The 24,108-nt window shown below is 35.6% G+C and overlaps 4 protein-coding genes across 4 annotated transcripts; 2 read left to right on the top strand and 2 right to left on the bottom strand.

Annotated features, from left to right (window-relative positions):
* Positions 1-314: 314 nt before the first annotated feature.
* LOC144448894 (RNA-binding protein 25-like) lies at positions 315-18,635 on the bottom strand. Its single transcript, XM_078139241.1, has 21 exons — positions 18,514-18,635; positions 16,020-16,224; positions 15,630-15,691; positions 15,096-15,155; positions 12,650-12,697; positions 12,203-12,283; positions 11,623-11,709; positions 10,715-10,864; positions 10,332-10,406; positions 9,870-9,975; positions 9,453-9,511; positions 8,553-8,636; positions 5,183-5,334; positions 4,717-4,840; positions 4,157-4,320; positions 3,513-3,663; positions 3,171-3,296; positions 2,452-2,566; positions 1,873-2,153; positions 1,404-1,550; positions 315-932 (listed from the first exon to the last, which is right to left on the bottom strand). Exons 2-21 carry the CDS (start codon positions 16,120-16,122, stop codon positions 840-842), a joined length of 2,268 nt encoding a protein of 755 aa, XP_077995367.1. The 5' UTR covers positions 16,123-16,224; positions 18,514-18,635; the 3' UTR covers positions 315-839.
* Positions 18,636-18,908: 273 nt separating this feature from the next.
* LOC144453528 (exosome complex component MTR3-like) lies at positions 18,909-20,081 on the top strand. The gene has a single exon (XM_078144842.1). The coding sequence runs from the start codon at positions 18,995-18,997 to the stop codon at positions 19,835-19,837; it is 843 nt and encodes a 280-aa protein (XP_078000968.1). The 5' UTR covers positions 18,909-18,994; the 3' UTR covers positions 19,838-20,081.
* A 1,462-nt stretch (positions 20,082-21,543) lies between these two features.
* LOC144445635 (testis-specific serine/threonine-protein kinase 2-like) lies at positions 21,544-22,437 on the bottom strand. Its single transcript, XM_078135264.1, has one exon. The coding sequence runs from the start codon at positions 22,435-22,437 to the stop codon at positions 21,544-21,546; it is 894 nt and encodes a 297-aa protein (XP_077991390.1).
* A 441-nt stretch (positions 22,438-22,878) lies between these two features.
* LOC144445628 (testis-specific serine/threonine-protein kinase 2-like) lies at positions 22,879-23,769 on the top strand. The gene has a single exon (XM_078135252.1). The coding sequence runs from the start codon at positions 22,879-22,881 to the stop codon at positions 23,767-23,769; it is 891 nt and encodes a 296-aa protein (XP_077991378.1).
* The last annotated feature ends 339 nt before the right edge of the window (positions 23,770-24,108 follow it).

The following is a 24,108-nucleotide window of genomic DNA, read 5'->3' as shown; positions in this document are numbered from 1 at the left end:
TAAGCATCAACATATTATGGAGAGGTCATTCAGCTCCTCAGAATGATTGAACCAATTCATGTACAGATGTGGTGTATATTTCAACAGGGATAAATGAAAAAAAATATAGCACAAAATAATTGGGAGTTAAACTTGAATGGTCACCATAGCTGTGCAGTTTTTCTCTACTTTAATCTCATCTCAACTAGCAGAGAGTAAAAGGAGTCACTGATGATGTATGCGTTGTGTTAACCAAAATTCCATTGCACTCGACTCATTCAATCACCACTAGCTTGCATAACATGATCACAAAAAACACACTTTTTACAATAAAAAAAAGAAAACCAAGGAATGCATTTATTGTTAATTTAGAAATAGCGATTACATTTCACTATATCATTTCTTGCTGTTCAAAATTACACTTATTATGAGGCATCATTTTGATGTTAACTTCCTGTAGTAAATACTATATAATGTTATGATTTCCATGAAGCATATGGGACATAGTAAAACAGCACAAAGACCAGCTTAAAACATTCCCCATCAAAACTATTATGAAACTCAAGTTGACAGGATGTATATGTATCAATGCATAGATGACCTGACAGCTGTGACCCCTGACCTCTGACACTAAACTGCATCTATCACTGTATGTAAATCTATATGAATACACCAAATATGGTAACAACTACAGGACTTCCTGAGTGGATCAGATCAGAGTGACTGTCCAAAGACAGATTTTAGTATCAACAGTTTTTTTTAGGAGACAAACTTCAGGATTGGTGGCACAGGAGATGACTTTATGATTATCACCACATAGTGGTTATTTGCAGCAATTACAAGCAGAAGTACTGTAATGTCTATTTGACTAAACCAATCTTTTTGGCTTCTGTTTCATATATAAGTAACCGCCACATCTTTACAACAAATACTTCAGCTTCTTCATCCAGTACCTGTGAGATATAAAATTGTAAGATTTGAATGGTAACGTACTGTACTGATTAAATGAATGCAACACAAACCAGATTTCATGATATTGGCAGGAAGAACACTTTTATTACAGTAGTGTTTTTGTCATACATTTACATGTTACTATGGCAACCACACAACAATATGAATTACTCCATCATGTCATCAAACAAAATTGAGTCGTGCTTCCATATAACTACCAAAGTAATGGTACATTTATATAGAAAAGAAATCTATGCAAGGTTAAATAGACATCCCAATCTCTGTTACCGCAGTTCTGTTTAGCAAAACAGAGAACACTGCATGGGACTGAAATCAATCATCGAGAATTGAACCCAACATATTGGTACAGATGGATGGAGAGAGGTGATCAAACATTCATACAATTTGTACACCAATCTCTGATTATTCAAGTCAGCCTGGTTGATGAATTGAGAAATCAAGTTATAACTTACCATAGTAACATCATTTAAGATATCTTGAGGTGAACTCCTTGCCATAACTTTTTGACATATGAAATCTACCAATGTTGGTTCTTCTTCACCTATATATTCTACAATCTTCTTATTAATCCATGGTTTTACTCTTCTTTCCATTAAATTCTATCAATGATAAAAGTCAGACAAATAAATTAGAGATGTAAACTCTTCAGTCTGGACCACCATCACAGGATGTCATACACCTCAATGTAACAATCTCATTACTTAAAATCAAGTCTTTTGCTATTAACGTCTAACTTTTTGAGAAGATGGAAAAATAATGTGCTGAAAAGGTTCACTTTTGATGAATATGCAGGTGTTAAGAGAATGTACACACTCGCACTGTTAAATGAAGAAATCCTACAGTTCAGAGTTTCATTGCAGATCTTCAAATTTTCAACGGAGATCTTTTGATTTGCTTAAACTTTGAAATGAATGACCTCACCTCATCTACCATAGACCAGTTGAGTTCATAAGCAAACAACTCCTCTTTAGCTGTAGGTATTTTTTCTATAAGACTCTTGATATGTTTTCTCTTTTCCTCAGCAGCAGTGACAACAGACTGTGACGGTCTGACAGCTTTCATTTCTTCCTCTGTGTAATCTAGTGGAATCAGTTTCCTCTTTTTGGAGGCATCATCACGACCATCTTCTTCATTTGCATTAAATACTTCACTTAGTGTCATTTTTCTCTTGTTGCTGCCTTGTTGGGGACTGTTGTTAGCTCCTACATCACAGAATAAGAAGATAAAGCACAATGTCACTCAAATGCACACACATTCTTGTATCTCAATCACAGAACCTAATACGTATAGTTCAAAATATTCAGAAGTATCACAGATGACAAACATCTCATTATCAGACAACCTTTCACCATGAATATGCTAGGGAGTTCAAATTATCAATTAATGTAACCATGGGTTTCACACTTAATTTCCTTTTATGGGAGGTTATGCAAGTTGACATAACTGAAAGAAATGATTTCGAAACCAATGTAGTTCATCATGTAGCCTGGTCTTACTTACCTAATTTTAATCCCGAGAAACCCAGTTTGGGTTTAAATTCAGGTCCTTCTGGGATACCACCTTCATCGTCTTCAGGTTCTAAACTTGATGCAGGTGTAGGAGGTGTAGCACTTACCTACAACACACAATGTGATTAGATGTGTCAAACTCAATTCTCTACACTATTACTATCCCCTTTGAAATCATTTTTCAATTTAGTAATTTAATTAGTTACTACTTTTTGTGAAAAGATATTAACTTATATTTCATTATCAAACATAAATGCAGACATTCAAAACTGACCAATTCTAGTCTCCAAGCCTGTATCACGTATATGCAGTGGAAATCTACAGGAGCTACAGTTGATATCTACAGTTCTGAAAGCATTCTATAATTGACTACAACCTATAACATGATTAAATATACAGAAAACAAAGTAAAGTACACCATATTTTCCCATGTTACTACAATGTTAAAACCTTTGCAGAAGTTCTGGTTGATTCATTGGTACACAACATGATCACACACACACACACACACACACACACACACACACACACACACACACACACACACAAGCTGATATACTCATCAGTTTTCACTTGTAATACACATGATATAGCAGAGGTTATACGGTAACAACCAAAAACATAGAGCTCTTCATATAAAGTAAATATAGTGTTCTAGAAGTGTGAGACACCAAATATGTTATAAATATTTGATATCATGTAAATACTTACTTGAATCGGTGTATAAGTCGGTTTCAAAGTAGGCTCTAATTTTGGCTTGGGTTCTACAATCTCTCGTTTTGGAGTTGGCTCTTTCTTGATTTGAGGCTGCTTATGACTTTCACGTTCTCTTTCAAGCTGTAACAGAAACACAAACAAGACATGAACAATAATATATATATGATAATGATACTGTCGGATGGATGATCTGACAAACAATACAGACCATATATCTCATTGTCAAGGTTACAAGATCTCTCGCAGCAAACTATCACTTTATCAATAGTACAACTAATGTTTTACATCTAAAGCATGATGGTTCTCATTTTGCCACTACTTCACATTGAATCTAACCTTTTGTATTTCAGCCTCCGGATCTGGGTGGCCTTCTTCCATAAGTTTCCTGCGTATTTCTTCCAATTCTTCTTTTTCCTTCTTTCTATCTCTGTTATCATCATCGATTTCCTTTTCTCTATCTCTCAACCGTCTCTGGAAAGCTGTTCCCCTGAAAAGATGAGCACAAAACATAATGTGAATTCCACTAAGTATAGAGAGTAGCACACATGCAACATTATGCCTTCCATCAAAAATACATGAGCAGTACAAAAATTTTTGTTAAATTTTCCTCTACTGTACAACACAGGTTTTCCCCGGGTACTTCGGTTTCCTCCTGCACTAACACAGAACCCATGAGGGATGGCCCTCATTGGACTTCTTGGGAGACCAAGTATTTATATGCCTAAAGAAGTATCCAGTATAAATAAAATTTTATATCCATGGCATAGTACCTGTTGTAGTCACATATATGTTGTTCAATCAATTGACCTACGTGCACCAGGTTCGAAAATATGAAACATTTTAATTTTTTTGTTTGTGAACAGAGTATGTGTAAGTCCTTATGAGGGTAAACTTTCATTTCACTTTGAAAGAATGCGTCAACATATGCAGTAGCCAGAACAAGCAACCAATTTGAAATATCGATTTCACATTTCACTCACTTGTAAAATTTAGGATCATCTTTCTCATCATCATAGTCTTCTAGAAATTCCTTGAGACGTTTTCCTTCTCTCTCTTGTTCCTCTTTCCTTTCTTCATCTTTATCTCTTTCTTTTTCATATTCTCGACGCTTTTTCCTCTCTCTGCTCTCCCAGCTCTTCAGCAGCTAGAAAAAAATATACAAATATTATTTAATATATCATTTTGCCTGCTAGTCAAATACAAACTCTCTATAACTGGTTCACTGATGAACAATAACATGACATATTTTGTCCAATTTCATACACTCACATTTAGGGGTAATGGTAGTCAGTAATGTAATCTCTTGTTAGTTTGAGATTGCATCAAGTACTTGATTTCATGACATATATCTTGATCACCTACACAAACCAAAGTCACAGGCAATTCCATAGTTTCCACATCTATGTCCCTATTTCATCATGAACAATCACTGAATACATATTTGTGTGTGTGTGCGTGTGTGTGTGCGTGCATGTGTGTGTATGTGTATGTATGTAACTGCAGGTTGTTATATCATCCCCTTCAGTGTAGGAACACATACCTCTCGATATGCTGCTTCTTTTTCCCGTAGTTTTCTTTCCAGTTTCCTCCTCTCATACATTTCCTCCTCTTCCTCTCGTTCTCGTTCTCTCTCTTCTCTCTCCCGTTCACGATCTCGTTCTCGTCTGTGGACAAGATTTGAAATTTTGAACATCCCTTTCTAACAAGTACTACAACATTCAATGTGATATTTCCTTTGTCAGTATGTTTTACTTTACTTTATTGAGGAGGACTGAATTTTGGCCAAAAAAATTCTTTTTTGTTTGCTAATTCACCTCCATGCCAGGAGTTGATCTACTCCACTCAGCTGAATAAGAACTTTTTCTACACAAGTAAATTCTTTGATACACTTTTTTTCATAATCATTAGCTGCACTTTCCTTCCAACTTCTCTTCAACATTGTACAACTGGTGTTCTTAATACAATGATTATAAATGAGTACTGAAGACAACAGCCATCCATCTCACCTTTCTGAATCTTTTTCTCTATCCCTCTTCTTTTCTCTCTCTCTGTCTCGGCTCTTTTCCAACATTCTTTCCCTTTCCTTTCTTTCCCTGTCTCTTCTATCACGTTCCCTTTCTCGTTCTTTCTCTTTTTCCTTTTCTTTATCTTCCTCTCCCTGTGTAGCAAAGATACAGCAAAATAGAGACGAGACATTAGAATACGGCAATAACATCATATAAATTGCCAATAAAGCACTCAAACTTGTTGAACCAAGAGTCGACTACTCTGGGTTTGAAATCTTTACTTTGATCAGTTCACAAATTTATTAGGATTGAATGTTACTTTCTAGAAGCGTTGCACGCCAAAAGTAATCATTTTTTAAAATAATCAACATTCATTGTTTTCAAGTTGGTCTTTACAAATGCACTTTAACAAAATTCAGAATCAAAATTTTCATTTCGGGGAGCATGTACAAATACACACTGTTGTAATGAACATGTAAAATACCGTAAGTTACCAGTCCGGGGATATCACTATTTTGTATTTCATTTGTATTTTTAGATTTCACATTGTGACTTTCATTTTAATTGCTTGCTCCAAATTGTAATCAGTGGCACTTCGACCTAAAGTCCTGTGCTTTGCAAATCCGTAGTAGTCTACCCCTGGTCCTATTATAAAACTGGTACAGCTAAAAGTTGCATATATAGCAATAAAGAAGGCATGTACATATCAATCATTCCCGGGGTACAACTGTCATTACATCAAAATTTCTTTCATTTTGTTGTGTCACCAGTCAACTGCACATTGTCAAGAAGAGTTCACATGAAAACATGCATTGCCAAGTCACAGGTAATACTTTGGCTGCAAAACTACAACTTTGTTGACCCTCTAGAAAACCAATTGAGTAACAAAGCTTAAACACATATCTAAGATGAAAGTCTGAAATTAACTTGGTACTTGTCAGGGATCCAGTAGTTGTCACACAGCTTCTCACGTCTTGGTACACGCTGACAGTCACAGATGATGACTTGATGTTCTGTTTTCCAATGCTTATAATGGCTAATGCCGCTTTTGAAGAGAATTTGGATTGAGTTTAAGATAGAAGGTGCAGAGAGAGGTGCATGTGCCACATTTGTTGTGGTGACACTGTACAAAACAGCATAGTCAGTTGCATTAGCACCAAACAATACATAAGAAATCAATGTTTTCATTATAGAGAAGACATTTCATAGAAAAATAGAATTGTCAAGTCCTGCAATATAAGTGGTTAGTTATCACATGGAAAACATGTCAGTATATAGTCATTTGACATACATCATGTAAAAGTAAAACATTTCCACTGAATACACTGTCTTTACCTGTGCAAACTGCTCCGACTTTTATTGGAAAGACCTGTGTATAATCACATTGCTTACTTCCTGTATGATTAATTCTATATATTTCAAAGTAGCCACACTCAGTCTCATTACCCAGGTCCTAATTACTTCGTGATCGGTCAAAGTTTTCAAGGCATATGCTGGAAGTTTGGTTTGGGATTTCAATTTGTTACCAAAAGGAAAGTACTAACTAATGTTAAATTGAAAACCTACATGACATCACACCAGGTACAAATGAACTGCTAACTTTTCTGTATCATATTTTTACCTCAAGAATATGCCTTCCCAACAATTTTCTTCACAATCATTTTTTTCTATGGTACAACCATTTGTCATTGGCTATTTAAGTTCCTTGTTCCCCATCATTTTTAAGAGGGAGATGAAGCTGCAACATTAAAAGTGGATTTCTTGTCTGGATGTAGTTACATCTTGCAGTTTTACTCTGAACGTCACAGTGTGAATCAGTCTGCAGTTTGGCCGTTCTTCGTTATTGATATAGGTTGTATGAAATTGTTTCTAACGAACGTCAATCCTTCCATACATCAGAGAGACAGGAGAATACATTTGTACAGATGTACATTTCACGTGTATAGCAGCACAGAGTTGAACCAATCAGTAACCAAGTTGTGAATACCAACATCAGTGCAGTGATTCTGCCTTGCACATACTGCATGGACTTCTAATGTTCAAAGACTCTTCAAAATATTCAGTGACTTTCAATTAAAGAAACATATTCATTACTGACCTTATTCTTCTTCCTCTGGAATTTGTACCATACTCAATGAGAACCTAGAGTCTACATACCTTGTAAGAGACGATAACCCAGACTACATCTAAGATTTCACCGGGCCAACATTCATTGCACACCTCACCCACTCTCTATTTACACATGAAGTTGCATCAAGCATACACGAACAAGATGATATATATATGTATATATATAGTCTTTTGACGTCAGTTTTACAGCTCAATCTTGAGACACACTTCCAATACAATTTATTACCATTTACAATTATTGAGATCCAGCAATTTTATCATAGGAGCAAGCAGAGATGTTTTGAGTATATTTTATCAGAGCTCTATATGGATTATATCAGATTCCCTTTGCTGACACCATCAGGCAAAACACTCAAAGCTAAGACAAATAGTTGTGTCTATCTCTTTCCAAACTACCAACACTTGACAAAAATAGACAGAGCAAGATAAACGAAAGCAGAAAGAATATTAAGTGCAAAAGAGCAATAGCAATAATGAATAAAATTGTCACTAACCTTGATTATATCTGCTTCTTTGATACTCTACTAAAAATATAAAGAAGTGACAAGCAAAATGTGTACTCACCACCTTTAACAATTTCCACTTTAAACATGTGTGCACAGCAATGCAGCTTTGGTGCTGGCGCTTGGTTTTCTCACCGACATATCTATTGTGTTACATAGTTGGGGATAGTGGCCCATTAAATTCGGGGCAATCAAGCAGATTTCAAGGGCAATCCAATTTCATCTATTTAGTATTTCATTTTTGAGTTGCTTTGATAATGTGCACACAGGCATGCTTTTTTTTTTTTTTTGCAAAATGTTTCATTTTGGATTTTTGTATAAAACGATATTTGATCACACTTTATACTCAGAGTCACTTTTAGCAACACCGAAGTGCAGGAGTGTCAAAACCAGTATAAAATAGACTACCAGATTAACTTATAGTTCTAATATCAACCAATAATCTGATTTAACTGAACGCGAGAACGATGCAGAGAGAGACCATCTTATAAGCTTGAAAAATTGTCAAAATTTGCTTTCACAGTCAAAAGATGGAGACAATCTAAATATTTGCTTCTGGCATGAATCCAAATCAGCCGAGTAGTGGACATATATGATATTTTTCATAGGAAATTATTTCTATGGTTGGACAATTTCTGTGTTAACAGTACGGTTGTGGGGGGCAGTAAAAAGTAAGCTGCAAGGGTTAAAGATAACATGTGTTCTTGAAGACATAGTTGACAACAATAATAGCATACCTTGTGACTATCTCGAAACACTCTAATTTCTCTTGATATTAGATTTTTCTTGTCTTCGTCCATTTCCATGTCATCAATCTTTTCCTGTATAACAAAAATCACAGAATCTTTGTCTGGTTAGTCTACATTTTCATCATATTCCATTAGACACTACACAAAAGTTAAGTCCCAATAACTGAGACTTGTCATATATTTTTCCTCTTTGGGTGACATGGCAATAAAACCCATCTCATTTTCCTAGATCTTTTACCAGGTTTGAATTTCCCCGCAAAACTCTGACACAAATGATAGAAATCGATGCAAGTTTTACCAGATTCCCTCTCTTTATTATTACGGTTTACCAAACCTTAAACAAAATGCTGGTTATCAGTGGTAATTTATCTTCATTTACAGTTCTAAATCATTCCTTTTGATATTCTTAACATTTTGAATTGTTCAAATTTACCATTCCTGTAAGGTTGGAAAAGGTCACTTTTTGTCCCAATTCCCTGTTCTTCTTTTTGACCCTTCTTGTGTCATTGTACTCAGTGAAGCACGTTTCAATCAGATTTACAAGCATTGTTGACAAATCAGTAAAGTGCCTCTTTTGCGACTGTTTATACACAGACATCAAGCCGGTGTACACAGTACAATTAACATTTAGTAGGGAGATAATTCAGCTGATAAGACTGACTGCACTGTTTCAAAGGCTTGATATGTGCAAAAATAACAAGAAATTGTGGAGAGTCACAGCCATTTGGAGTTTATGAGTCAGCCAAACCGACCCTGTACGCTGTAATCCAATATACAGGTTACCCTGAATATGGACTGAAAATGCTATAGTTGTGTTTGTAATAAACTGCATATGCTGGTGTTATGTTAACTTGATATTCAAAATTTAAGTACGCAAAATTATCTTACATCTTCTTTCTTTTCCTTCTCAAGTTTTTTCTTTCCTCGTCTTCCTCCTTCTCCATCTTCTGTAATTAATGAAATAACTACGGGTAGTGACACACATCAAAGTGGTAAATGAAATATTTGCATCCACATACATGTTCTATCACTAGTATTAAATCTCAGTGAAATATACATATCAACCAACTTCAGAAGAAATACAATAGAACAATTTCACAACACTCAAATGATCATGACATCATAAAACCTCTCTCAAAAACTCAACAATTTAGGTCTAACCCAATACATGTCCAGGCTATGAAGTAAGCAGATGACAGAAGTAATTGTTGGTATGATGATAGAGTAACAAAAGTACACTCACAGAAACCACAACTACTGCTCTTTACCTGCAATACATGCAGTGCATAGAAAAAACAAACTTACCATCAGGAAAAGATCTATTGAGTTCTGCAGAATGTTCTTTTAAAATGTTTTCTAGTTGTAGTTTTAATATTCTATCCTTCTTTGCATTGTCCTGGTCCACGTCGTCCTGGTAAAAGAATCATATCATATATACAGTAAAGTGATAACACCAACCACTGATCCTACTTTTTATAAAGTACAAATGTACTTATTTGATATCTACTACCAACACTTCTGGTGTACTACTTATGTTGAATTAATTTCAAAAGGGTGAAATAGATCGATGAGTTAGTACACAGATGTTCACTTAAGAGTTGTTCAAATTTTCAAAACAATAAATTGGAGTGAGACTTCTATTCAAAATCTGGAATTGTAACACTCATATCATTATGTTTTACTTTATCATGTTTTGAGATGGAGGTGTCTTAGTCTATATATCCAGACATTCTTTTGAACAATGTATGAATGCAGATATACACATACCTTGGAATCATCATGTCCCTTTTTCTTGGCCAAATAGTCATCTAACCTTTCCCTTGTTTTTGCATCTACTTTGACCTGAAAGTAAAATGGTGACTTCAATCAGACATTGTTTTTGAGACATCAGGAATTTAGAGTGATCTATACATGATTTCTACCATGACAACATCATTCCTAAAGCAACACGGAAACATCTGAATATCATTGTACAAGTAATCTGAAGCTCAGAGCCGCACCTTGTCATCTCAAATTATACATAACATCTGACATCACATAACACAGATTTCTCCATAAATACAAATCCATTCATATATTATTTATCTTTTCAAGGACAAATAGATGACTAAATATCATGCTCTTCTTTTAAAGGATGAGTAATTACCTACCACAAGATTCTTTTCACCAATTGGTCTTTCATGTAAAAGTCTTATTGCTCGTAGACTGGCTTCAGGGTCTGCATATTCACAAAATCCAAATGCTTGTAACTTGCCTGAGGCACCCTGAACTCTCTTCCAGCTTGTCATCAGACCACATTTCTATAAAAACGAAAATGTTTTACAATGTTAATAGTTTCAAAGTGTTTACAAAGTTTCACATGGACAACTGATATACTTTTATCATGACTAAACCACTGCAAATTAGAATCTCCTACTTAGCAATTCTTTATCTTGGTACAACTTGATGATAAAGTTAAGATTTTATACAGAGCTTTAGCACACTGCTCAAAGCACTCTACAATTATTATTCCTGGCACGAACCCATATTGGTGCAACAACCCTTTACACTACCTCAACTTGCTGAGAAGCATACAATCTATTGCAGCCTCCATTAGTGCATAGGATCAAAGTATTCACAATGCAACCGTTATCCTATCAGGACCCCAATTAAGCAGCTAGGTTGACTGGGGCACAATAATGGTTCAAATCTTGCTCAAGGACTTTAGCTAATCAGAAACAAATAACCATGGTGAAGCTTGAACCTGCAACCTGCAGATCTGAAGCCAACCACTCTAACCATTCAACCATCATAACTAGATGTGCGTTTCAGACATACATCAAACCCATACAGTTTGAAAGAATGCTGGAAAAATACACTCAAATGCAAGTTTAATATGTTGGTCTATTTAGAGCATACAAATGTTCATATCATTTTGAAAAGAAGAGTCAAAAAGTAAAGCCTGGCAAGATGAAATACATCAATGTCAAGATTTCATGTTGGCTAGCATTGTAACGTCTTTTACATCACAAAACTAATGTATACACTAGGACTATTAGTATATCAATACTGTACTTACTGATAATAGTTGTCTGATCATAACATCTGATGCTCTCTCTGATATATTGCCAACAAATACAGTTGTTTTGTCTTTATTAGATTCCCCCTGGAAAAGAATAATGTGAATGGCAAAATTAAATATAAATCATCAACTATACAACTTAAATCTATGTTGTCATCCTCTGAGGACAGCAATGGTTTGAATTAATTCATGTTTCCTGATACATGGATAAATCTGTGTAACTGATTATTTTATGCTACAAGTATAGTATTGATAGCAATCTTAATCATATAGAGTTTTACACTATGTACATTCATGGTGGAAGCACTATTATTAAATGCACACAGATAAATTCTGTAACAGTGTAAGATCTGTCAGATGAAGAAGAATACTGTAAGTGATTTGTTTGAAACATGGAAGGAAAGAAACTGTGTATCACTATTTGAGCTATTATGTTATAAAATACCATAGCTCAAATATTGAAAAATTTAAACATACTACCCAGTAACCCTATATATGATTCTTCCATTTTGAACATCTTTACTAAGCTGAGAGCTGACAACAATGTAGTGTAGATGAAATTAAAGTTGTCACTAACCCTGTCTGAGTTTTCTCTTCCATCTGATTTCTTGTATGTACTGGCTACGGAACTTGAAGACATACCTCTGGACATGTCAGGCTGTTAAATAAACAAACAAACATGTTTAATTCCAATGATACATTTCTTTATATACCTCTATGTTACTCTATATACAGCTGTTTTTGCAGGCACTGATGCCAAACACAGCTAACACATCATACATGAGCTACACTTAAAAAGCATGAATGAATGATAAGAGAATATTAAAATTTCGGAATAGCACTTGCATACCCTGGTTTAACAAATGTGAAACAACAGGGACATCTACCTGGGTACAAAGTACAGCATTACAGCAAAAAAAAAACTGTCATTGTGAATCTTTAAAGTTGGTGTACACTAGGTCCTCCATTAACTTTATTGAAGGCCTATTTAAGATAAGCTTAGTGATAGACATTAAAAACTGACCTTTCTACCAAATGGACGTCGCCTTGTATCTAACAGTGGTGGCTCATTCTTTAAGAAAGTAAAGGGTACATAGTTCACTTTTACAAGAAATGCTGGCTAGCATTGAAAGACTTTCAAATATGAGCAATCTTATTACAATATAATGACCACTAACTATCAAACAACTACCAAATACCAGTAATGTTGTCAGGATACATAATAAATGCTATCATATGGGAGTATTCTTCGATAATATCCACATGATTAACTACCATGTCAAGAACACCTGCAAATCAATCTACACACATCTTCATCACATTGCATCTATAAGGCAATACATCACTGATTACGTTTGTTGTACTTTAATCCATGCAATCCTATCAGCCAAGCTTGACTTCAGTAATGCATTATTATACAGACTTCCTGACACACAATAAACATATTACAACGTGCTCAAAATACAGTGGCAAGGATCATCTCTCGTACCAAGAAGTTTGAACACATTTCTCTAGTTCTCATCAGCCTGCATTAGTTACCAGTTCGTTTCAGAATTGATTACAAAATTGATTTACAGTTGCTTTTCCTGGCTTAACTCCAGAGTACATTTGTGATTGTCTCCAGCCATACACACCGAGTCGTTCTACAAACAAGAATCTGCTTGCAACAACAAATTACAGACAAATCACCAATGGAGGTCGCTCATTCTCATATGTCACCCCCAAACTATGGAACTCTTTGCCACTTGACATTCACCAAGCCTCCAGCCTGGATTGTTTCAAAACAAAACTGAAGACTTATTTGTTCACCAAAGCATATGGTGTGCTTTAGCCCTTCAGCACTACTGAACAAAACATTGCTCTGGAAATCGGCTATAGAGATTTGATTGCTTGATTGATTGATATGGACAAAGTTAGTCTTTTGAAATGTCATAAATGATGTCCTACTTAAATGTTTTCAAAAATTATATACTTATGCATTTAAAAAAAAAATTATTATGCTTCCACTTCCCTATTTGTTTCGGTACACAAATTGTTGTTTCCCTTATTCTAGCTTTGAAATGTCTAGACAAATATTCATTACAATATTGTCTCATGTTACTAGCCATAAAGCTCAACAAGTGATATACTAAATTACACACTATGCCTTCAGTAGAAAAATAATGACAAAAAATATATATAAAAAAGCCGACTGCCATACACCTTCTTAATAAGGCTTTTAGTACATATACACATAATTATTATGAAAAATGTACACAGGCAATTACACAGTTTGCAAAGAGAAAAGACAATGTGAAGCCAGCACATTATACAGGCTACTAACAATTGTTACTGCTCATCAACTCTATTATTTATTTAGTGCAAAGTTCACTTGATATTATGATATGTTTGACCTATATACATGTAATTTGTGGGCGCTAACAAGCAGGATTGGTACGCCATATGGACAACAACCATGATTGTATTTCAGATCTTTCAAATAACCTCTTAAAGCTGATCAGTAACAGTTGAACCATTGTACAAGCATACCATGTTTTATTCATTTATCTATATTTTTATTTATGGCTACCTAATAATAAACACTTTACAATTTAGTGTGATGTATCACACAATCTGACATATTGCCAAGACAAACAAACCAGCTCAATTTTATTTAGTAAACACCACTGACAATTTCACAACTATGCTTCTTGAACATTATCAAGTGTAGTAGTAGAGAGATATTGTAAACACATATTGAGAATAGAAATCACCAATCAATAGCTGGGTTTTTTCTAAACACCTCCGTTACATAAATTGGCCATCTCATACAAAATAAATCACAATTCTAGCTCTTTAGCAAGAAACAATTAATTTCATCTGTACTTTGCAACAGTACAAATTTGTCCAATATATTTACAATAAACAATAGAATTTCTTTGCAGTGACTTGAGGAAGTATACAGCATGTATGGGTTTTAAATTTCACCATGCTCAAGTGCTAAATCATTCCCAGTTCATCTTTTACATCATTTATGGCGACTTATAAATCAGAATGTGGAGCATTCTTTTTTTACACAAAAATGTAATGCAAGCCATATTTATTGAATACCATTCATCTCATATCTTATCCATGTATAATGGAGGTTACCATGACAACTCCTGCAACTTTGCCTTCAAATTTACATTTTTTTCACTTATGACATAACCATTATTTAAACTGTTTCATTTCTTGCCCCGTGCCTATATTTACGACAACTACAAAGTTTATTTTGGGAAGCGATGAAAAAATAACAGTCATTATCCCTATAGAAGGGATGTCTACTCATGACTTGACTCTTTAATTTTACACTTCATATATCACTGGGTTTAAATCCACACACAAAGAGATGAATTATACATTTAATGTGTGTTTTTTTTGTGTGGAACATTGTCTCAGAAAACTACTGCTAGAATATTCAGCATTTTGTTGATCATGTAAGATAAACTAACCTTTCTATCCATAAGTGACGGTCTTCCCAAACTACTTGTTGATGATGCTGCTGCTGTTGCCTGTGAGATGAGAAAGTTCAATATCAATGGCATTCAATGAATTGAAGAGTCAACAATATATCAATCCATAAATACTTTTCCTGAACACACTACCTAATTAGAAATATGAAGCCACACTTGCAAAATGTAGTATTTTGCAAAACTTATCTAGGAACACAAGTTTCAAATTTCACAATATATAGCCCTAATTATCTACGTGACTGATATAATTACTGTATTACCATACAGGTGACATTACATTAGATTTTCATACCATTATCAGTAACATGTCATATACTGTTTTCTCTCCCTTGTTTACATGTTTGTTTTTTTGTACTAGAATTATTTTTCATATTTTTTTCTAATTCTTGACATGTATGTGTTTAACTTCACTATCTGTGCTGCAGCACTGTTCCTAACATACCGTAATAATCAAGTCCTTCATCCAAAAGGGATGCACTATATAGATAAGTAAATGACACAAATTGATCTTACCACAGTTGTCTGGGGCAGCATTGACATTGGCATTCCCATCGTACTTCCCATCATTTGGGTTCCTACAAAGAAAATATATAGAATAGCATGCATGAAAACTGTCAACTTGCATTTTGATTTAAGGTCACATCTATTCAATTGAGGAGTATAATATTAATTGGTTAACAAATTACATGTCTAGACACATTTCATTAGGCTTTCAAACTTACTTAATAAATTTGACAGTCACACTATGCTCTCACCCAAAATGTAGTGATGCCACTGGCACAGTACAGAAATCATTGCTCTTAATATTCTCATATTTTAGATAAATACCTCATACATCCTAATGCTAGTACTATACTAAGATTAGAGTCACATCTAAAAATTAAAGACAAATTACATACATACCTGGTGGCATTGGAGGAAAGGCAGTAAATGCTGGTGGTGGTATACCTGGTGGCAGTGGTGGCATAGTGAAAGGAGGTCTATTCAACGATGGCTGAAATGACATCTTGATTTCACCAATGTGGTATCTCCTTTACAATATAGAACTCACTGTTGAACAGTCAACACTGCTCTGTCAACTACTGAGTATGCTGTATGTAGGTTTATTCTGGAGGAAAAAGAAAATATTTGGTTGTGACATTACCATGTGGCCTGTGTCAGCAGGCATTGGCTTAAATATATTGAAATGATGTAATCTGTTTTGAATATAGCTAAGACATACTAACTAATATTTTAAGTATGTCTTACCTATATTTAAAACAGATGTATTTCAATAATTTAGCATCAACTTCATTCATTTCAAATTTCAATATCAAACCCATCTTGTGTTCATGTCAAATTTCAAAGTCCTCCAAAATGATGCTCCTGGACATCATAGCAGAAAAAAGAAGATATTTCCCCCGTTTGGGTCAAAAGCCTTCAAGTATCACACATTGAACAATAAGCATGGATATTGTTACATTGTGTAGCCATAATAGCAATTTTTTACCTTGTCCTTAAAAAAACTTTTGTCCTCGTAAAGTGATTGTAATGTCAAACTCTAACATCACAGAAAGAACTGTGCATGGTTTTTACGTTTTAGTTATGATTTGAAAGTCCAGGGTACTGTGAATTCAATATTTATTGACAAATTCTGTTCACTTTTGGTTGAGTATTTTGGAAAGGGCAATGTTTTCGAGGTATTTGATAAGACAAGTGCAGCGTGACATTCAGTTCCTTGCTATCAGACATATGTTTTAGGACACTTTGGTATCAAGCATTCTTTTCTCTCAAACTGATTACATATCAATGTGTGTATAAGATTCCGAACTAGACTACATAAATCATAGACACTCTACCCACTGCATAAATAGGGACAACCTCTTAAAATGTCTCCAGTTGGCCTATTTTCATGATTGCCATGTGTTTTGAACAGTCACACATGGGGTAAACTAGCTGCAATAATTGTAGCATTTGTTGTGATTTTGAGGTTTTTTTCTTCTGTTTTGTGCTGTTTTTCGTTCTGATGTTTAACTGGAAACAAACTCTACAATTCCTGCTGGGCAAACTCAAATAGACGAGATCACGCTGAAAATGTGAGCAAGATGTCAGCGTACTATCCATTTCAAAATGCTGCATGCATTGCTACTTTTGCATGATTTTGACAGGGATTGGGGTACCTCTGATCATTTCTTGGTTCTTGAAGGCTCTGTAATTATGTTGGAGTTAAAAAATGTCTGATTTTTTGGCAGGTAAGGCTTAATTTAGCAGAAAAATCCACCCAATTTTGCAATTCAGATCTGAATTGCTTCCGTCTATTTGCATTAACGTTGCAGGAATTGTAGCATTTGCTTCCTGTTAAACATCTTAACACACAAAAGAGCACAAAAACAAGAAAAAAACCTCTAAATCACAACAAACACTACAATCATTGCAGCTAGGGGTAAACCACCATTTGCCTATTATTAAATATTGCTATCATTCACCTGTTTTTGTTGGCTATGTTTTCACTTTTGTCACAAGTAATTATTCTTTATGATCCAGGGGTGAACAAATCCACTGGTCCTGGGTCCAGGACTAGCAAATTTTGGGGCAAACCACACAAATGTTACCTTGTCTGGTCTTTCAGACCAGTACCTTACTGTTAATAACTATGTTAAAAAGTCGTCTGAATATACAGATTCATAGGCAAGATCTAAATTAATGTTTCACATTAGCGGGACCTGGGACCACTAATTCTTTCAGCAGGACCACTGGATTTTTTAAGGCACTGGTATGGGGACCACCAGTTCACAAAATGATTTGTTCACCCCTGGATACATATAGAGAAGTGTGTACATTGGTAAAAACACACTGTCTGCTGGGATGTTGATAATGTGGGTGCTGACACTCCAAACAACTGTTTATTTTCATGCAGGGTGAAAATAGATACTCTTCACAATGCACATAAATACATGTTGTATGTGTCGTTTAAATTTTATGCATCCAGAGTTATAAGTTTGGATCGACTTTATATTAAAGAGGCAAGATTTTAAGTAAATTCTTTCCGTATTTTTTTTCGTAACTATTAAACTTTGTGACTTTCGGTTTCAGTTGTTCATTTGGGAGGAAGCCCTACACACCTCGTAAAATTTAAACAGAGTTGTATGAAATGCATGCATTTCTGAAAACACACACTTGAACTTAGCTAAAACACTAGATTTACATTTATATACAAAGTTTATATTTTAGCGGGAAATATTTTCAAATAGTACAATTTTCATGAAAGTTACACCTTTTGAGCGGAACAAAATCATACAACTAAAGCATGCTGGCGTATTTGTCCCAGCCTAGCCACGCATAGGAAGCCGGAAAGCGAACTGAAGTGAAATAAAATGGTCCTAAGCTTGATATACCACCTATAATAATATGACCTTACCTTTCCTTGACTACTCAGTTCAAAACAGTTCCAAAAACGAAAGACCTAGCGAGTTAATTAAGGAATAACATAAAACATAAGGCTACAATTTTTCTTCGATTCGTTTGGCGTGCAAGATGGCGTCAGCGGAAAAATAATCTGTGACCTTTGTCAATGTTATCCTCTTACAACCGCTAATATTTTTAACACATTTAAAGCATCTAATAATTACATAACTTGTTTTCAAAAATAAATTATATACTTATTATATACTTGAATATATATCAAATACCATAAAAGTTGGTTGATATTGTTTTTAAAAGAATAAATAAAATGTAATTCTAACGTTACCTTTGAACGAGACGACAGTTGATTGATTGTTTAATATTCCTTTTCTCCACCCATAGCACGTTCGCACGTGTAGAATGCTGAAGTGTGCTGTACGAGCGGTATAAAAACACTGAGATGAAATAGCTTGTTACTGATTTACTGAAACCCAAAAATGCCACAAGATTCCAGACGTATTCAGGGGCCAAAGGATTCATTCCCGGTGACAAACTTTGTGGAACTTTCTAAATCGAGTCCTGTCTTGAGTGAAGACAAACTCCGACCAGATGGTCGTAAATCAGCTGACTTGAGACCAATCTTTGCAAGAGCTGACGTTGTTAGCAATGCAAAGGGATCAGCGTACATAGAAACAAATAACACCAAAGTGATCTGCGCTGTATATGGACCAAGACAGGTTATCCGGAGAGAGGATTTTAAACTAAAGGGTATTCTTAAATGTGAATTTAAATTTGCACCATTTTCTTGTGACAAACGTCAACAACACATCCAAAGCGCACACGACAAGGATGCATCTTTGACAATCCAACAAGCAATGGAACCCGCTGTCTGTCTCGATAAATACCCAAGAGCCCAAATAGACATATTTGTAACAGTGTTGCAGAACGATGGAGGTGCTTTGAGTACAGCTATTACCTGTGCCTCGTTGGCTTTGGCAGATGCTGGAATCGACATGTATGATGTTGTTGTGGGGTGTTCAGTAAGACAGGCAGGCAAAACGACCATCCTAGACCCGATATTTCAAGAGGAATATGACAGCAAAGATGAGGGTTCAAACAATGGAAGCATATGCGTTGGACTTTTACCTTCCTTAAATCAATTATCCGCTGTCATTCAATGTGGGGATCTTGATAAAGATGTGGCACAAGAAGGCATGCAATCTTGCATAGAAGGATGTACAAGAATCTATCCAGTTGTTCAACAATGCTTGGTTAAATCTATTAAGATGCTGAGTGACTCTACTTCAAAAATAAACCAAGGAAAGACATCATCAACATAAACTTTGTCTCTGCCATTGATGGCCATGAGGTTTTAATTGTACAATTGAATGTATCGTGTCTTTTAAAGCATGTTTTTTGGTGACATCAATATACATCCTGCTTAAGGTGACGTAAGTCAGTCAGGACTCAGTTCTGACAATGTCTCTTTTCTTCTTTCTTTTGTGTTTAGGGACATTGTCAGAATTGAGTTGCATATTCTTGTCTGCAAGCAGGACTACATCAATATGTGCTAACTTTAATCTGTGTACAGCTTTAGTTACAAAGAACATTGTTATTCCAAAACTGTAATTTTAATTCCATTCACTTGATGTCAGTTTATCACACTTTCAATACATTGACTTCTTTAAGTAAACCAATTTTGAGTTTGTTGTCTCAATTGTGTTTATCTCTTCTTTTTCAAACATTTCCTCAATTCTTCTGTCTATGTTACTTTTTTTTTTTAGCTTCGGTGTGTTTGCTAAGGTTTAGCACAGAGACTTGGCAAAAGACATCTTCAAGCCAGATAGCCAAGTCTGTGTGTTAGCTAAGGTTTGGAACCTGAGTAAATGAGAACAGAAATCTGGTATAAACTTAATACATACATTTCTATACCTAAGTCCTTGTAACAAAATGTTGGCGGGGACCTTGTAAAATACCTGGAGAAACTCATGTAGACTTCACCTACTTGCCACTTAGACTATAATGACTTCATTGGTCTGGGCTTATCAGCTTGCCCTGATAGAAAAGGAGATTAGAGCATGCCCACAATGCTGGCTGATCTGTCAGTCTACTTCACTCTGTAACAAAAGACTAGGCCTACTTGTTTTCACCCTTTGCATATACAAAGTTCAATCAAGACACAAGCCCACCTACTCCAACCCAACCCAGAATTACTGCAATTTAGCATCATGTTCCACCTACAGGTAGTTTATGCAAAATGAGAACCTGGCCGATGATGGTCAATCTGAGGACAGGGAATCCCTGGGATGTGTGAAATTTGCAGTCAAAGTAGTTACTTGTGATAAAGTTAATCTTGCACAGACAAAAGTATCTAGTTAATTTTTCTATTCAAAGCAAATCTTACTTGTGTCGTCCCTCACAAAATATAGAGATGCAATTGCCATATCTTCACTGATGAGATCCATTCGGTGAAAAAATAGGTAGGAATCATGTTTTAGAAGCAAATATAAGAAACGTTGCCACATCATGGTGTATTGGGATATAGCTATTGCTGAAAATTTATAACCACGATAGTTTTCAATCATAATTATCTCTAAAGAGATTATCATTGCCCAGAGAATTAAAACTACAATACAGAAAACGTTTTCCATGGTTGTACATTTTCCCCCATGGTTCTCTTCGTGTGACAAGTACGTGAACATTTATATATAAGATTCAAAATAATGATTATGCTAAATCGATTTTGTAGCTAGTGACGCCAATACTGATGTGTTCATAAGGCCGTGCTAAAGCTTCGAAAAATTTGATCCTTTTATATTCCTGTTTTCATTCAAGTTGTTGTTTCACAAATCTAAAAAAGGATTTGATTAGACCACTTATTTAGAGGAAAATTAGTAATTTAATCTTGTGATAGATGAAATATATTCCAAACCACCATTTAGTATCCGCTAGACAACTTATACAAAATGGAGTCGGATTTCCAAAGTACTATGTAATAGTAATATGTGACAAGTGCTTTAGGGTAGCAGAGCTTCTCAATTTGTCTTCAGGTGTCTATTTCCTTTTCTGTCGATGTTTTTCCTTCATCCTTGACCTTGTCCTCGGACTTACTCTTGTCACTGCTCGGTTCTTTCAACACCCAAGCACTTTCCTTTACCTCTGGAATTGTCGCACGTTGATCAACCTTGGCCTTCAACATGTGACATATCAAATCTTTGCATTCCGGAGAAAGTTTCTTTGCTCTTGAAAAACCAAGTCTTTTCTCCGTTTGATCTTTGACCATCTTCTTGACGTTTGTGTCGTCATAGGGCATAGAGCCACATACCATAATATAAAGTATGACTCCTATACTCCACATATCATAGCTGGGACCATTGTATGGAATTCCTTGTAGGATTTCTGGTGCCGCGTACGCTGCACTTCCACAGAACGTCTTGCTAAGCTCTCCTTGAGTTATTTGCCGGGCAAAGCCAAAATCAGTTACTTTGATATGGTTCTGGCCGTCGAGAAGAATATTCTCGCATTTCAAATCTCGGTGGATGATATGTTTTTCATGACAGTATTTGATCGCATCAATAATTTCTCTAAACATTTGGCGTGCAAGATCTTCTTTCATGGCACCTCGTAATTTGATGTAGTCTAAGAGATCGCCATGACCAGCAATTTCCATAGATATATAGATGTTTCCACACAGTTCCAATATTTCGAAAACTTGCACAATGTTTTTATGTTTGACTATTCGTATTATTTCCAGTTCCCTCGGCAGAAACTTCTTCTGAAAGTCACGCGGTGCCTTTTTGCGATTTATGATTTTCATTGCGACTCGTTGTTTCTGCTTCTCACTGAAAGCACTTTTCACTTTCGCATACGAACCTTCCCCTAAAAGCTGACCTAGTACGTACCCTCGCTTTTTCAGTTCGGTGTCTTCTGCATCCGCCATACCGGACGCCGTAGGTCTTAATAGTCACTTTGAAAATTTACGGAATTTGAAATTATTTGTCGTCATTGTAACAGTTTCCGTTCACACTTCTTGGCCTAGTTTTGTTTTCCGTACATTGTGAATTTAAACAATAATGGTCATGACGACATAGTGAAAATATGGAATGAAATATCACGTGATCAGCCACACTGTCGGCTATCATCGCGCGTTAGGTGAAACTCGTGAAAAGGCGAGACACCTGTGTGCCGTTCGAACATGTGTGAAGATGACGTACCCAAGAAAAGTTCTAATATTCGTACGTAGAATTAGAAAAAAACCAAAGGTATATAATCACAGTCGAGTTGCCAAAGAAAGTTTGCAAGTCATCCGTACTTACAGCCTACCCAACTATAAGCTCACTATCGGAGTTTACCCAGTTATTTTTTTTGACTTACCAAACATATGGAAAGTACAAGCCAATCATCAACACAAAAAGTCAGCGTTGAAACCATGGGCGACCGTGAAGTTTTGAGAAGTCATGGCCTAATGATGGGAGAGAACGTGGGATATGGTTCATACTCTAAAGTAAAGTTTGCTATCGAAACGAAAACCATGGCTAAAGTTGCTGTTAAAGTAATCGATCGCAACAAAGCTCCGAAAGATTTTCTTAAAAATTTCCTTCCAAGAGAACTGGATATCTTAACCGACCTTGAACACGAAAATATTATTACTACATACGGACACTTTTCTTTCAACGAGAAAGTGTACATCTTGCAGGAATTTGCTGAGAATGGTGATGTACTGTCCTACATCAGAATGGTGGGTTCAGCCCTACCTGAAAGGCTTGCTAAACAATGGATTCGAGAAACAACAGCAGGCTTAGAGTACCTTCACAAGCAAGGCATTACCCATCGTGATTTGAAATGTGAAAACCTTCTACTTGATTATGACATGACTGTGAAAATAACAGACTTTGGGTTTGCGCGGTTTGTTGAACCCGATGACCTCAGTAAAACATATTGTGGATCAGCGGCGTACGCATCACCTGAAATACTCAAGTCACAACCTTATCATCCGATGCCAAGTGATATCTGGGCATTAGGAGTTGTCACGTATATTTTAACATGTGGTGAGATGCCATTTGGCGATGACACGACAAATGTAAGTAAAATAATGCGTCGACAGCAAGACGGAATTGTATTTCCCCTCTTGAGAAGGCTGTCACCAGAATGTAAAGAACTTCTTAAAGCAATGTTGAGAATACAGCCGAAAGAAAGAATAACTGCAGAAGAAGTGTTGGCTAACAGGTGGTTAAATGTACCGGCAAGTACCACGAAATGTAACACGACATAACACTCTATGTCATTTCAATTGCTTCGTTTAACTCACTGTTCTTCTGTGAATAACAATATATGGCCAGATCAGCACCATGTCAACCTACGTTTTCCTTTAAAGTTAGGAAAGCAAAGTGATGGAAAAAAAGAGAATGTACCCGTGTATTTTAATTGAAGACTTTTCGATACAATTTTGATATATAAATTATTGAATAAAACTGACAGCATTTACGATGAAACTGTTCGGATTTATGAATGTTTTTTTTTTTTACTTTTTTAAAATTACTTTGTCGTACAGTGTACAGAGATAGGCGCACCGTCGAAACCCATTAGCCCTCTTTGCGTTGTCGTAAACCAT

Source organism: Glandiceps talaboti, chromosome 2 (genome assembly GCF_964340395.1).
Source record: "Glandiceps talaboti chromosome 2, keGlaTala1.1, whole genome shotgun sequence".
Lineage (NCBI taxonomy): Eukaryota > Metazoa > Hemichordata > Enteropneusta > Spengelidae > Glandiceps > Glandiceps talaboti.
Note: the sequence above shows the minus strand (reverse complement) of the source record. Positions and strands in the feature narration are given on the sequence as shown.

What these genes read in the sequence shown, in the direction of transcription:
- LOC144448894 (XM_078139241.1), bottom strand. Translation starts at nt 16,122, where the DNA reads ATGTCATTTCAGCCATCGTTGAATAGACCTCCTTTCACTATGCCACCA. An exon ending in TGATCAGACAACTATTATCA is followed by an intron (nt 10,865 to 11,622) that starts GTAAGTACAGTA and finishes TCGTTTTTATAG; the next exon opens with AAATGTGGTCTGATGACAAG. An exon ending in TCTTAAATGATGTTACTATG is followed by an intron (nt 933 to 1,403) that starts GTAAGTTATAAC and finishes TATATCTCACAG; the next exon opens with GTACTGGATGAAGAAGCTGA.
- LOC144445635 (XM_078135264.1), bottom strand. Translation starts at nt 22,437, where the DNA reads ATGGCGGATGCAGAAGACACCGAACTGAAAAAGCGAGGGTACGTACTA.
- LOC144453528 (XM_078144842.1), top strand. Translation starts at nt 18,995, where the DNA reads ATGCCACAAGATTCCAGACGTATTCAGGGGCCAAAGGATTCATTCCCG.
- LOC144445628 (XM_078135252.1), top strand. Translation starts at nt 22,879, where the DNA reads ATGGAAAGTACAAGCCAATCATCAACACAAAAAGTCAGCGTTGAAACC.